The sequence below is a fragment of the Lolium rigidum genome, chromosome 3, assembly GCF_022539505.1.
Source record: "Lolium rigidum isolate FL_2022 chromosome 3, APGP_CSIRO_Lrig_0.1, whole genome shotgun sequence".
Classification (NCBI taxonomy): domain Eukaryota; kingdom Viridiplantae; phylum Streptophyta; class Magnoliopsida; order Poales; family Poaceae; genus Lolium; species Lolium rigidum.
Window position 1 is genome coordinate 157971487 of NC_061510.1, and position 15404 is coordinate 157986890.

At 42.3% G+C, this 15404-nt stretch overlaps 1 protein-coding gene across 1 annotated transcript; it reads left to right on the forward strand.

Moving 5' to 3' along the window:
* Nucleotides 1-2559: 2559 nt before the first annotated feature.
* LOC124698499 (probable inactive heme oxygenase 2, chloroplastic) lies at nucleotides 2560-5684 on the forward strand. Its single transcript, XM_047230982.1, has 4 exons — nucleotides 2560-3088; nucleotides 3356-3579; nucleotides 5086-5193; nucleotides 5294-5684. Exons 1-4 carry the CDS (start codon nucleotides 2560-2562, stop codon nucleotides 5384-5386), a joined length of 954 nt encoding a protein of 317 aa, XP_047086938.1. The 3' UTR covers nucleotides 5387-5684.
* Nucleotides 5685-15404: the final 9720 nt, after the last annotated feature.

Sequence of the window (15404 nt, forward strand, 5' to 3'; positions counted from 1 at the left end):
GGAAGGAGACATCTGTAGAGCCAACCCCAGTGTGCAAGGTGTTTAGGTGCATCGATGAGGAGAATACCGCTGACAGCTTATGCAAGGCGATACTTTACGTGTCCGAGGTTCGATTATCGGTATCTCCATACCTAGTTCAACCTCGTTACCGACAAAAACTCTTTACTCATACCGTGGTATGTCATCTCTTGTGACCGTGTCACATGCTTGCAAGCTAATTAGACGACATTCCACCGAGAGGGCCCATAGTATATCTATCCGTCATTAGGATGGACAAATCCCACTCTTGATCCATATGCCTCAACTCATACTTTCCGAATACTCAATCTCATCTTTATAACCACCCATTTACGCAGTGACATTTGATGTAATCAAAGTACCCTTCCGGTGAAAGTGATTTACATGATCTCATGGTCGAAGAACTAGGTTACTATGTATCGAAAGCTTATAGCAAGATGAACTTAATGACTTGATCGTATGCTATGCTTATTTGGGTGTGTGTCCATTACATCATTCACCCAATGACATAACCTTGTTACTAACAATATCCAATGTTCATGATCAGAAAACCATGATCATCTATTAATCAACAAGCTAGTTTTACAAGAGACTTACTAGGGACTCTTTTCCGTTTACATAACACACATGCATTAATGTTTTCGGTTAATACAATTATAGCATGGGATGCAAACATTTATCATAAACACAAAGATACAATAATAACCACTTTATTATTGCCTCTTGGGCATATCTCTAACAACACGAAGGTCCCACTCCTTGCTCGCCATATCTTTGCTCGCTGCAAATGCTAAAATCGAGCGTGCCGTTTTGGGCTGCTTTTAAAAGCTTGTGATGTAGGTACGCGGGAGCTTGTGTCACACCAAACGAACAAAACTTGGCTCAACGCATGCGAGAAACGACTCCGCGAGGAACCAAACATGCCCCTCACCTCGCTTTACCCCTGCTTCTTTGGTTGTTCTGTGGGCTACTTGGAGCAAGAAAATGAAGTGAGGTTTAGAGTTGGTCGGCGTGCTGCATTAGAATTTGAGGAAGACAATAACTAGGGCAGAAAAATGGTGCGGAAAGTTATTTTGACTCCCGAGCTCCAGTGCTCTCGTTGTTTTTTAAAAAATAAAATTATTTTACAAGTTATTAAAAAATAATTTTGAAAATTGTCATTGGTACATCCCACAATCATGCAAAGTCTCAACCTGAAATTCTTTTTTATTTTGTGATAAACAAAAATGGAAAAATCTAATATGTTTGGTAGATTTGAAAATGACTACACAGATCTAAACTTTTGTTATCTTAGTGTAGCTCAAAATATAAAATATTTGAAATTGATTTTTACATGTTTGTGGGATACATCATTAACTATTCGCAGATTTGTTGTTAGAATTTTTTGAAATTTAAAACTAGAATTTTTATTTTTTAAAAAAGCGAGATCACTCGCGTTCATGTGCACCAAATCTCCAAAATGGACAACCTTATCCTCCCCACTCCCTAGTTCCTTCGAGATGCTTTGAGAGTCTACCATCCTCCTCCTTCACCGCCCTCTCCCTCCTTCTCTCCGGCGGTGCTGCCGACCGGCGAGGGGTTGGGTTAGGTGGTTGGCTTTCGCTTTGTATAATACTAGTAGGATTAGTTGTAGGGTCAGTTGATTTTGTTGTTTGTTATGTTGGTTCCGTGGCGGATACCCGTGTTCTTGTCTCCCTCCTCGGATTGCGACGTCGTCAGGCTCTGCCGTCCTGGTGCTCTCGCACAGCAGTGGACGACCGTCGATGCGGCTCTTCTGTGTGCTCCTAAGGTGTGAGACAGGAGAGTGGTTGTCGTTGGCGAGAGCCCCTCCAATAAGTGCGTGTGTTTGCTGGTTCTTCGAAGGCGGTCAAGATCGGAAGCTTCCCCCTCTCATCGTGGTGATGGTGAGGTACTACATGTGGGTGTTGTCCGTGCTGAGGTGGAGCTGCTGCAGGGGAGTGCGGAAGCTGCTCTCGGGAGTGGAATCACGACGGCTTTTTGTTCGTTGCCGTTCAAGATGATCATGCGGCGACTTCTCCCACGTTGGTCATCGGCATCGGTTCTTCCCGGTCGACGTTTGCAAGTGAAATCAAACCTCTAGACTTCTATGCCGATTTGGAGGCCTCTTACCTTCAGTGTAGTTTGCTCCCGGCACCTCGGCTATGTCCCCGGTGGTGTTGTGCTTGACTGCATCGTGGCTTCGAGAAGCAGTGGTGTTGGAGCTAGACCCGATTGCGTCTCGTGTGTATTTTCCTAGGTCTCTAGTGTAAAAAGGCTGGACATGTTTGTGTCCTCTCTGTAATTGTGCCACTGCTCAAGCTCAATGATAGCTTCTAGGTCCTTCGAGGACCGACCCTGGTTCAAAAAGAAACAAAATGTGAAATGGTAAAGCCGCCAACGGAGGATGAGGTCTTTGTGTTTGGGCTTGGGCCTAGCCTTGGTGTCCACCAGGCCGGCCCAGCAACACGAGTCAGGCCTACGGAGCTCCCTCTTTGCAGTGCTGGCAGCAAGGACTGTTCGCCCAAGTCCAAGTGGATAACCATGCCGCTCGTCGTCGTGGTTCCCTCGGCGGCGCCGCCGCTCCGGCGACCGCAGCCCTCCCGCTTTCTGCACCCTCGTAGAAACCTTGCCCTAACCAGAGCACGCTGCGCCCCTTCGCCACCAGCAGAGGCGCAGTCAGTAAAGCCGCCGAGACCGCGGCGGTACCCGAAGCAGTTCCCAGGCGAGGCGGTGGGCGTCGCCGAGGAGATGCGGTTCGTCGCGATGCGCCTCCGTAACCCTAAGAAAACCACTCTCAAGGACAATACGGGGGCTGCGGAGGACGATGAATCGGATGACGAGGACCAGGAGGTGAAGGAGGACAACAGCGAGCTGGAGGAGGAAGAGGAAGAGGAGGAGGAGGAGGAGGATGAGGAGGAGGAGGACAACCACCAAGTGGCGGAGGAAGGCGATGCGGAAGTGGAGGGGGAGTGGATGCCCAGCATTGAAGGCTTCGTGAGGTACCTGGTGGACAGCAAGCTTGTCTTCGACACCGTCGAGCGGGTAGTAGCCGGGTCCACGGACGTCGCCTGTGAGTGTGAATTTTCCTTCTCCATCCTTTCTACGGTTCTGCTTTCTTGGCGGTTATACAGTACTAGATCTTCTTCTCCAAAACGGCAATGTCATGGCTGGCTGCATTTAGAATTTCGGCCCAGGAATTGGATTTGTAGCTTACAAATCAAAAGTATGATTTATAATGTTCATTGGCCTTCAACGAACATTAAGTGCCTAATGTAGCTTCTAAGTAGCTTCTTACACAAGAAACAGCATATGTTATTAATTTATAATGTTCATTCAGATGTTTACTTCAGGAAGGGTGGGTTGGAACGTTCAGCTAGCATTGAAAAAGATTTGGAGTGGTTCAGAGAACAAGGATTTGAAATTCCAGAGCCGAGTACTCATGGATCAACTTATGCATCTTATCTCTCTGAATTGGCTGGGAGCAATGCCCCGGCCTTCCTTTCCCACTATTACAATATTTATTTTTCCCATACAACTGGAGGGTTGGCCATAGGTAAAAAGGTAAATATCATCAACTCTTCCATCACTAAACTGTTAGATTGAGTTTAATATTGCATAACGAATAAAGATTTGATGCTCTGTATTGTATTTTATTTTCTCAAGTCGTAGCATATTGTCGCTTTTACAAAGTAAACAATTATCTATGCCGGGCCCAATATAACAGCCTGAACTGGATAGAACTACAGAGTTCATCTCTTTTTCCTGGTGTTAAATTTGTAGTCCTGTTTACCACCTTGGAGGTAAGAGTGTTTGGGGAGTTCTGAGCTGATCATACAGTACGTGAGATTAGTTTTTTATGAGCACAAATATCATGCTGACATATTACCCACCAAATTATAATTGGTACCGAAATTCCATCATGTTCAATCTAGACTCTTGTATCAAAGAAAATAGATGGTTAAAAAAAATCTCTTCATAAGATGTAATGGGACTGTTCAAGAAATATCCATAAATTTGCTGATGTATGTGCAGCCCCTTTTTTCTCTTGTTGAGATTGAGTGCATTTGTATCATGAACTTGAGGTAATGTATGTTCTATGCAAGTCTTTGTATTGCCCCAAATCCATCTCCTCCATCATTGTACCATGCATTTCTTTAACTTTATTGGTTGGTTTAGGCAATTGTCCAGTTTGGTCTAGTATACTGCATGCTTTTTAGATAATGGAAAGAAACACCTCCCTAGCGTCTGCATATGTTACAAACTAAAAAGAGTAGTACTTCAACCAAAAATAAATAAATAAAGAGCAGTCTGTGGGTCACATGAAACTTCAGAAATTACGTGGCCTAGTAAAATATGTATACTCCTGAATTTCCGCAGTCCAGAAATTAATCTATAGTATACCTGGTTAGTTGAAAATTGTGATTAGTGTACAATGCACAAAATTACAGGACATGTTTAATTGTGATTAGTGTAAAATGCACAAAATTACAGGACATGTTTTATTCGTGAATTTATAGATTTCTCCTCAGTAGAGCTCTGGCTGCGCACATGTTCACATTGTTATGATGTTATGCTACTACACTAACACCCATTTCGTACTCCCACCATTTATACATAAGTGACATATTTATAGCCCTTTTTTTTTGGATATGCTCCATTGATTATGGTGAGTACTCGAAAGTGAATTGCACAAAGAGTACACAGTAGTGAATTTTGTCCGTGCAATTTTTTTATTATATATCCTTCTATTTCATTCTTGTATGCAGTAAAGACTGGTAGTAGTTGTTTTTCGTGTAATGTATTCTTAAGTATCGGGTAATCGGAAGATTTAGAAGAGCGGAATAAAGGTTGTATTCGTCTATTATGTCTTAAACGTGCAAAGCACGAGCTACTTACTAGTAATTAAAGTGGTAAAGAAGTATAATGCATACATATATACAGGAGATAATGAGAGTACATAGTGTACCGTCATTCTGCTATGTTATGACCTTATTCGTTTAAGTGAATAATTTGCATCTGTCTTGGAATTATGAAAGCCTCTAAAGAGGTATTGTTTCCATGTAACAGATCTGCGACAAAATTTTGGAAGGAAGAGTGCTAGAGTTCTACAAATGGGACACTGATGCAGAACTCTTACTAAAAGATGCCAGGGAGAAGCTTAATGAACTTAGCAAGGTACACACCCCACAACAAATCCGCTTTCGTGTAAGGTTGAAACTGTTGTGTGCTAGTATATGCTTACTGGTCTGATCAGTCCGTCTCTTCTGGTGTGCAGCACTGGTCTCGGAAGGACAGGAACTTGTGCTTGAAAGAAACTGCAAAATGCTTCCAGTACATGGGGCGGATTGTGCGGTTAATCATTTCATAAACCTTCATTGAGAACAGAGCTATCTATCTACAGGCATGCTTGATTAACCTGAAGACTGAGAAAAGCTAGAGAGATACAGTACCTAGAGGCCTAATGCAGTTTCATCTTAGAGAGACCATGTTGTAACCAGCGGCCTGGCCTGGCCCGAGAAATGTCTTTTTGCTGTAAGAGATGAAGCTGACGGGTGAGCACTAGTAATATTGGATGTCCCAAATAGCAGGTGCGCACTAGGTCCTTTTTCGGCGTGCATTGTAGAGCTGATTGTTGGAGTCAGCTGAGCAGCTTTGATCTGTGCAAAGTTATGTCAGGGCAAGCCATGCGATCATGCCGTCCACTCAATGGTGCCATGCTTGCCTTCAAATGTATCGGCCACAAAAAACGCATTGCTAGTACAGGCCTGCAAAATGTTGCCTCCTCATCTAGCATGCCAGCTCTCCAAATTAAGGCGCTCCTGATATCCTGCACTTCCAGCTGTGCATAACCGAACCGAAACCGAAAACCGAACCGAAAAAACCTAACCGCAACCGCATTTTGGTTTTTTCAGTTTACGGTTACAGTTACAGTTAGTAAAATAGCAAACCGAAAGGACCTCGGTTAATTTGGTTTTTAACCGAAAAATCGCAGTTTAACCGAAAGAAACCGAATGATAGCACAGCATAAATCCTGGCTCTCTAGGCCATCCCAGCTTCGCGCATAATATAGCACCTAAACTGAGAAGTTTAATTTGCACGTAAGTTGGTCCAGTATGGTGGTCTGGGCCTTTATTTGTCCGCCTGTGTAATCACAGGTTAATAGTTCGATGCTTCAAATGGTGGCATATGTTAGATGTCCTATTTCTATTTATCTATTCTTTCCCTCTCTGCTAAAACATTTAGTACGGTCATACAAAATACATACATATTTTAATTTGTTCGAAATTTCTTTCTTTTTTGTTTTCCTCTCCTGCAAAATCTTTAGTACGGTCATACAAAATATAGAAAATGAAATATATGGCCATACAAGTTACTTTGCAATCCAAAATTCGCGTCAACTTTGGTTAGTTTGGTTATTACCGAAACCGAACCGAAGTTTCATGGTTATTACCGAAACCGAATCGTATTTTTATACATAATCGTATTAACCGAGTATTGAAACCGTATTTACCGTATAACCGAATAAACCGAACCGATTTAACCATATTAACCGAATGCGCACCCGGACCTGCACTAGTGCTTGTTCCAGCTGTGAACTCAATAGCGTACCAACCCTGTCAGCCTAGTGTGATGCCTACATAGCCCAGTAATTTGTGAACAAACTGTATCATCATTAGGGTGGTGCTTGCAATATGTTGTACTAGCTAGGAGTCAGGACACTGATAGTTTATGCTATCTATGTTGTCTGGTATCAGTATGTGCTGAAATATTTATCCTCTCATGCTGATTCTGATGTTTAAGGTGATTATCAATGCTCTTGATGGACCGCGCCCTGGCCCCCAACAGCTGCATTGCTCCATGTTTCTGCAGAGCTTGTTGACTGGACCTGTCCTCCCGCCATGTGGACTGCCTGCTGTATGCTGCTGCTCTGCTGTGCTCCCAGTGGCAATTTGATGATGCAAGCATAATTTTGTTACCCATGTCCCTACTCTACCATCAACTTGAAGAGTTTTCTGAATGAACTGATAACGCTATGACAAATCAAATGACCCTATATATTGTCAGCACTATCTCATACAAACGGAGTTCTCTTCAAATTGCCTGAGCAACATTCGGCGGACTATCAGAAAACTGTTAAGATGTCAATAAAACAATCTGAGCAATAATAGTGCAAGCAAAATTTTTTTGCGAAAGCAAGAGATATATACCGGTGAATTGAAAAAAAAGCGACTTGGAGGTTTAGACGGCCAGTTTAATCCATCCTTTGGATGCAGAGGCCGAGGTTTTACCCCCATTTCTAAAAAAAAAAACCTAAATGCTATTTGGTATGTACACATATCTAAATTTTAACAAATTTCAGGCAACCTTGGTGAGACGGAGGGTGTAGAAGAATTTTGGGTGTATACAACCAGAAAGTATAGATGCTAACAGTCGAACTCCAGATATCACTGGTAGAAAGGTATCAGCACCTCCCAACGATCCGGGCTAATCCTTGGTTCACTATATACTAGTGAGTACATTCTCCTCGCTGGTTATTTGTGTAGTACATAAGTCCCTATCGCTTTATGCACATTTCCGCTCCCCCTTTAGGTTTCATCATCATAGTTTGTAACGGAAATGTACAATGCAGTCTTTTTGGCTATAGAAAAGAAAAGAATGATTCAACTTGACAATTACGCAAAGCTGCAGAGAGAGGCATCTCCAGAATGATATTATCCCAATCTCGGAAGAAAGAATGATGCTATCATGTTAAACGACATAATACGCCAACAACATTGTCTTGTTTTTCAGCTTTGGGCTGGCAGTAGCACTATGATATTAGCAACTTTCTGTGGCGTGACACTGATTAGAAGCTTTATGTGGCCGACCAACCTATCCATTAATTAGGGCTTCTCCTCTTGCTCCTACACAGACACAAATCGAAGATCGAAACCAGACCTGTTCTAAATGCGCTATAGGTGGGAAAATGATCTCAAATTTGTTCACACGATTGGGACTCGCTTGAAAAGCAAAATCAGGAGCCACCGAGTTACAAGCAACACGAAAGGGCGTTGGAGTTGGATCCAGTAGCTACTCGAGCATCAAGCAATACTGCCGTGGTGTGGTTCGAGAGCCTTTCCGGACAAGCAAACCTTTTGTCGGAGGGAGAAGCTTCTGCAAGTGTGTTATTGGTTTTTGGAACTACCTACCCTGTCGCACCCGTTCGTGTTGCTTGCAGCTCGGTGGCGTGCGTTCGTCCTCCACTAGACACGAGGCCACACGAGAGCAGCCACGACACGCACATGATCCTGGCCTAACGCCATGGAAAAGGGTTTATGATGCGATGCGCAGGTCGATCTATCTATATCTATGCTGGGCTTTTGGTTAGTTATGACTTTCGATTCGCGCGGCCACGAATCAACGGCGTGATGCTAGTTTATTACAGTAGGTGATTGACGTTCACGTACAGGCACGGAACCACTACGATCTCGGTGGAGATCCGACTAAATCGTGATCTCCTGTTAATCTATTCGCGTAAATCTGAATTCCACGTGAACTGCGCCTCCATGTTCTGCAACAAAGTTCACACAAGGGAGTACGGTATTGACCTGGTGCGTCTTGTTTAAGGGCGTGTTTGGTAGCTCGCGTTCCCTCTAAACAAGTCCGTCAAATGCAAAAAACGCTTAATTAGATGAGGTTTGTGTTGTGGCCCGCGCATTGCTTAAAGCACTCCAAAGATAGGCATTGCTAGGACGGCTAAATCGACAGTTTTTCCAGGGCTAGGTGTGGTGCGAAAATCTCGGTTGCGTTTCGTGGCAAAGCTCGGTGTCACCTCCTCAATCATGTTACCTCCTCCATTAGCCCCAACTTGAAATTCCATTTCCCTACCTTTCGATACCGGCGGTGGTGGAGACACGGATCTACCCTACCGGTTGATTTCTTCTACTCTGACACTGAACCATCGTCGTCGTTTGGAGGACGAACTCGTCTTCTTTATCTCCGGTTTTATTTTCATCACATGATTGCTATGCTCATCAAACATGAAACTCTTTGTTCGTTTGTTGATATGATTGTGTTGATGTAATTGATGGTACTCGTGTGAATTGCTGAGTGACGAAAGCACATTCTTCATCATACATGAGAATGAAGTAGTATACCATCTAGAATGTGTTAGCTATCTGAGTTCACATGTGTGGTATGTGATTGGGAAGGATCTATTCATGATGCATGCATTCTTGGTGAAAGTTTGTCAACAGGTGATGGTTTAAACATTTCTGATGGTAAATTTTACCTAGAAGATGTTGGATATGCATGGTGATATGATATTCTACCACCCTTCAAGAAAACCAGGTACCATCTGAGGGAGTTCACTGAGAGGAACATGGCGTAGAATCTGAAAGAGTTGTTCACTCAAACACTCTAGCCTTAGAGTCACCATCGAGAGGGCATTTGCTGCATTGAAGAATAGGTTCGAACTTCCACACTTACAACACCAAGTCAAGATGGTATCTTGCTTACTTACTGCATTCTTCACAATTAGATCTTAGATTGGGATCTAGATGAGCTTGTTCTAGATGAGGTTGTGCGTAATGAAGTTGAGATTGGCCATGGTGTGGAGCTAGCAAGGCTACAATGAAGCCTCGAAGAACAAGAGGATGGAGGGGGCAAACACAATTTGAGATGACACTGCAACACAATAGGTGGGCCCTGGTATTTTTAAACGTTGAGGAACGCTCGTAATCACCACGCTCGTGCTAGCCAACAAAAGAAATCCGCCAGGGATAAGTGCATCGGAAACTGCAAATTCGACGCTTTTTTCGGACGACGCATGGGAATGCGCCGAGCTTGTTCTAGCGCGACAGATAGAACTAACGCCGTGCTACAAATATGTGAGACAACAACATTTGATATGGCTTCCTATGTTGTTGCATGCACGACACAAAGTTAGTGCCCCCAATGATCTTTTTGGGCGCTAGTTTTAGCATGGAGTTTTATTTAATTACGATTCATTTAATTAATAGAAATCATAGAAATTCACAACATAAATTACAGAAATCACAGCACAAACTCGAGTATATTACATAACATAGTATCGACTCATACATCATCATATCACCACAAACGGCATACACGATCCTAATAATTTTTGATGCGTACATCAATCACATAAGTTTTCATGAAAAAGTACGAAGTCAATCCCTCGACCACCAGGAAACTCATTTAGTCTAGGGTAACAAGTGCTAAGATGAAGAAGTATTGATTGCTTGGCCTTTAGTTGTTCAGTCACCGGTGAAGTCCTAATAAACAAGGAATAATATGAAGTGTAAATCACTTTGTTGCAATGAAAGAAACATGTATGTGTGGTATGTACTATCAAGAGGCTCATAATTAAATCTGAAAGTTGGCAGTTATTATTCATATACATTTGCAAATGACCAAGCAATAGTGATGCGTTGAGTTTGGCTCAATTTTGTTATCTTTTCGATAGCCTTAGGCAATGCCACATTATTGTCCAAATTAAATACTTTCTATGATGATCTCACAGTAATCCCCTAAGTTTGTCCATCATCACATAGAGCATTCTTTCTTGTGTACATAAGTTAGTTTCCCAAATGCAACTATCCTATCACTTTTCATCGATCGCAGACTCACTCTTTGGTCAGAGGCAACCTACAATATAGCATGAAATATGCATTCGTGTAAGCAAACATACATACTCCAACATGCACATATAATTTGAACTGAATGGACATAAAATACATACATACCTAAGTTACATAGTTAGTAAAACTCAAAGACTTGATAACTCCATCTCTTTGTTGGGCCTTAGCCGATAAAATAGTAGAGATCAACACTTGTGATGCACACCTATACCAAGATGGAGTACCCTAATGTGAAATGATCATGTTTGATAAGGGCACGAACGATTGGCTCACTAGAAAGCTTTCTCTTTCTACTATTTTTTTTAATAGATGAAACTACAACTTCTCCTACTTTCTTTGAAGCACATTTAGATCATTGATGCATGTAAAATGCATACATGAACTTTGTCCTTTATCATATTGAATTCCCATATATTTGCAACATATATGATGATAATACCATATTTTACATTGATTTATGGGGATTTATCAATGATCCCTTTTATTTGGGTTATAACACTGCAGAGCAGGAAAACCCTATTTTGTATATTTTTCACTTTTAGAGACCTATACAAAGTAAATTGACCTGAGATTTTTGGAGCATCACTTTTTCATCGGGAGACGCACCTTGGGCCCTAGAAGCTCACCTGCAGAGGCTTGAGGGCCGAAAGAGGCCAGGTGGCGCGCCCAAGAAGTTAGGGCGCGCCACCCCCCCTCTTTCAATCGTCGATCATCCGATTGCCCTGATTCTTTAGTGAACCGACGCGTTTTGCCCTAAAAACGACTATATATGACCCTGAAGAGTTCTCGGGAGGAGAGCGCCATACAAACACAGAAACACGAAAACGGAGGCTGCTGCAAAGAAGATTGGAGGGGGAAACTTCTTCGGGATCACCGCCGGAGAGATCTCCACCTTCTCGAACGTCCTCATCATCCTCACCATGACCATGAGGGAGTAGTCCACCTCTGGACTACGGGTTTGTGGTAGTAGCTTGATCTATTCATCTCATGTTCTTCATAGTTCTTAGTGCCATATGAGTTACCTATCATGATTATGGTCATATTTGTAACACCTATGTGGCGAATCCTTATTCTATGATATTGTTTTATGAGATATGATCATATTATATTGTGAGATGTATTGATAGATGCATATTATGTACCCCGTTCTTAAGTATTTGTTCTGATCAAACATATGTGCAAGAGCGTGTGTGGGGTGATGTGTGTATTATATGAAGTAGCATGATTTTAGTGATTATATAGATAGTGATAATATGTTCAAGATCTATTATGGCTTTGCCTTTATTTTGCTACCTCACTAGGGATAAAGTGAATGTATGTGCTATGTTTATCACGTGACAGTAGTGGTGATCTTGTTTGTTCAAGATAGCATATTTATATTCAAACTTCATGTCAAAGTACTTATTGCTATGCTCTGTTAATTATTAATACAAGACTGATGAAGTTTCTTTCTTGTGGAGTATAAGAGAGGTGTGTTGCATCATCTTTATGTTACGACGTGATGTTCATATCAATTCTGATCTTACATATACTATTATCTGCACTTTCATATCTCATTGATGAATTGCTATTTGTTCACCATAACTTTAAGAGAGAATAGTCAAGTGAATCCATGAATCCGGGTCCACTTTTTATCATAAGAAACACCTTTATATCGCTTTTACCTTTTTTTATTTGCTGCACTATTTTAATTCGAAAATACAAAAAATATCCACTTTTCTTATTTGCATCCAAAACACTAAAAATAATCAACCTCTTTAATGTTTTTACTTAGTTATTTTATCTAGTTTAGTTTTCACTTGTGTTATTTACTTACGCGAAACCTTGTGCTTGACAACCACACTGTAGAGTTGGGGACACAAGACACTTATTTTACTTGTAGGATTGCTAGAAGAAAATAGAAGAGTATACTCTTTTGCCCAGTTTCCCGAGAGTTCGATATAAACCCTCGAGTCACCATTGTGAGGAAAATACTCTGCTGATACAACACTCTGCACTTGGTGCCCCGCGTATCAAGATTCTTTTTGGCGTTGCTATTAACCGTCATCAGTCATATACTAGGATCTGAGGGAATAACCAAATCCATAAGCACATGAGCTGTAGGGGGATCAGTAAAACTACATTTGGAGTAGAAATTTGCACGACACCATTAACATCTGCAGGAGTAGTTTGCGCATCGGGAGCAACATCTAGAGGAGTGTTAAGCATAACACCAACACGATCTAGAGGAGTACTGAGCACATGAGTCAACACATCATGAGCTGGAGTTAGCACAACGAGGTTGAGTTCCTATTAGAGTCAGCACAACGAGGTTCGGTTTCTATTATAGCTAGCACATCGTCGGCTGGAGTCAAGCCTGACTAAGAGGTGTTCTAATAGTTGGCGGAGCAGAAGCTGGGGAGGATGGAGTGCAGTCTTTGAAGTACTACAAGTTACGGCAACATTATAGTGGGAGCAGGAGTTGCTGCACTTCGATGAAGTATCACATTACGAGCTGGCACATGAGGAATTATAACCGAATGTGCATCTTAGATAGGCCATTGGGCATCAAGTATACTTCGAAGAGGGCGGGGATTGCACACTAGGTTTAGGTGAGAATGCTTATCTAGGACATGTGTTTTCCCTTCTACGGCTAAGTAGTTAACACGACTGCATTGATTATCCCACCAGCTATGCATTACATCCATTTTCCTAGGGCATCCATCTTGAAAATCAGCTCAGCATTACACCCCCTAAGATTTGTATTCTCCACTTCCATTTATTGATACTGGTAGATCTTTTTGCAATGTCAACCGACTTGCAGGCATGAGGTAATAACCCAAATCCATGAACTCTATCTTTGGCATCTTTAGGGAAGACACGGGAATAAATATCACCTTCTTAAAAATCTATGTACTCAATACCTAGATCACGTCTAAGTTATTCTTGCATTTTGGCCTAGGATATGAGAATGAGTTAGTACTCAACATCTGGATCATGTTAGTGATGAATAAAAAATTACTATATTGCCTCCGCCATTTCATCAGCAGGTCTATTATTTTTGTATGTGTGTGTGGGTCTATACAGTTCAGCTCTCGTACTTGGACGACTATGAGTTGTCTCCTTGGTCGATGATGTAAACAAAAAGAAACTACCGGGTGTTGTGTGATAGAGGTAATGCCATAAAAGGAGGAAGGACAACTCCTCATTTGACCCCCCCCCCCCCATGAACTCTTCCTTTGATTACCACCAGACTCGTAATGATAAACCGGTATTCGTTGTAGATAGAGACTAAACTGATAAAGTATCATTCATATTAGCTAGAGACTCGATTTAAATTAAGTGCCTAAAGTAGCTATGGATAAAATGAACACCTACTACCTACTTGTGGTGTGTGTGATGTAGGTGTAATATGGTAAGAGCATCGCCAACGGGCGCCCAAAAAAGCCATATGCTAAAAACTTATGATTTTCTTTTAACCGCACGAGGCATGCGACTGATTTACTAAGCGTTGTATATTTTTGCGCGCGGATAGCAACGCTTCATCATACGCGCTAAAATGCAGCTCGCGACAGGTTTGTTGCTTGATCAACATAGGACAATATCAAATGATAAACAATTTAAAACACATTTCAACTAAATTAATGAATTGTTCAACATAACACATTTAAAATCCACGACATAGTTCAAAAGCAAAGCATAGTTTAATACAAGCAAGTTCACTACAAAGAAAGTTCATATAAACAAATGAAAAATCAACATTCAATCTTCACCACCTTGACCATCATCTTTTGCATCTCCATCTTTTGTTTCATCTTCATTTGCAACTTTGGATGTGTGTGCGTGAGTGGTATGAGTCAGAGTTAGTACGAAGCCATCATTCGTAGTAGGCACAGAAGGCATAGGAGCTACCGTGGAAGCCATGAATCCACCTGGAGGAGCTCCCATGCCTCCAATGTCGCCCATCCATTCGGCTTTTTCTAGCTTGTTGCGGCCGCTGTCGCAACAACAGATGACGAGCGCTTCACAGCGGCTTTCCTAGCCGTCGCTGATGGCGCCCGCGCAGCGATTCTGCCCGTTGCGTTCTGGCAGGGCGCGACGAACAGGTTGCGCACCAGCCCAGTGCTAGGGTTTACCGGGACGGCGGCATGAGAGGCTGCAGGTGGCAGGAAAAGTTCATCAGTGCCAGCGGGAGGGGCGGCATAGTTAGAAACTTAAAATTGGGTGGGGGAGTGCCGAAGCGGTCGTCCATCGCCGGTAGATCGCCGTCGTCGGCGCGATGAAGGTTGAAAGCGTGCGTACGGGAGATGATTCAACTCGGCGGTTGGCTTTTGCGCGTGTCGTCTCGTTTGCGGTGCCCTTGAGCGAACGTGCCAAATATGCCATGCTCGATAGCAAGTTATCCTATGCGCTGAAAGTTTTCTTACCGCGTGTGCTCAATTGTACAACGCATGATGGATCACTGATTTCTACCTCCCGCGCTCAACAAAGCAGTTTTTAGGATGGAAACTTTTTTGGGCGTCTGTTGTAGATGTTTTAAGGTCAGCAGTAGAGAAAAGAGGTGATCGCAATCGTAGACCGCCTGCAACCGAACAACTTACCTTGCGGTCAACCAACGAATCACTAGATGCTTTTGGTCCTTGTGATACATCTTAGGATGTACTACCCCGTTTTAAAATAAGTGTCACAAATGTATCTAAATACGGATGCATTGTAATTGTAAATATATTTATATCTAGATAAAATTAAGTTGTGACAATTATT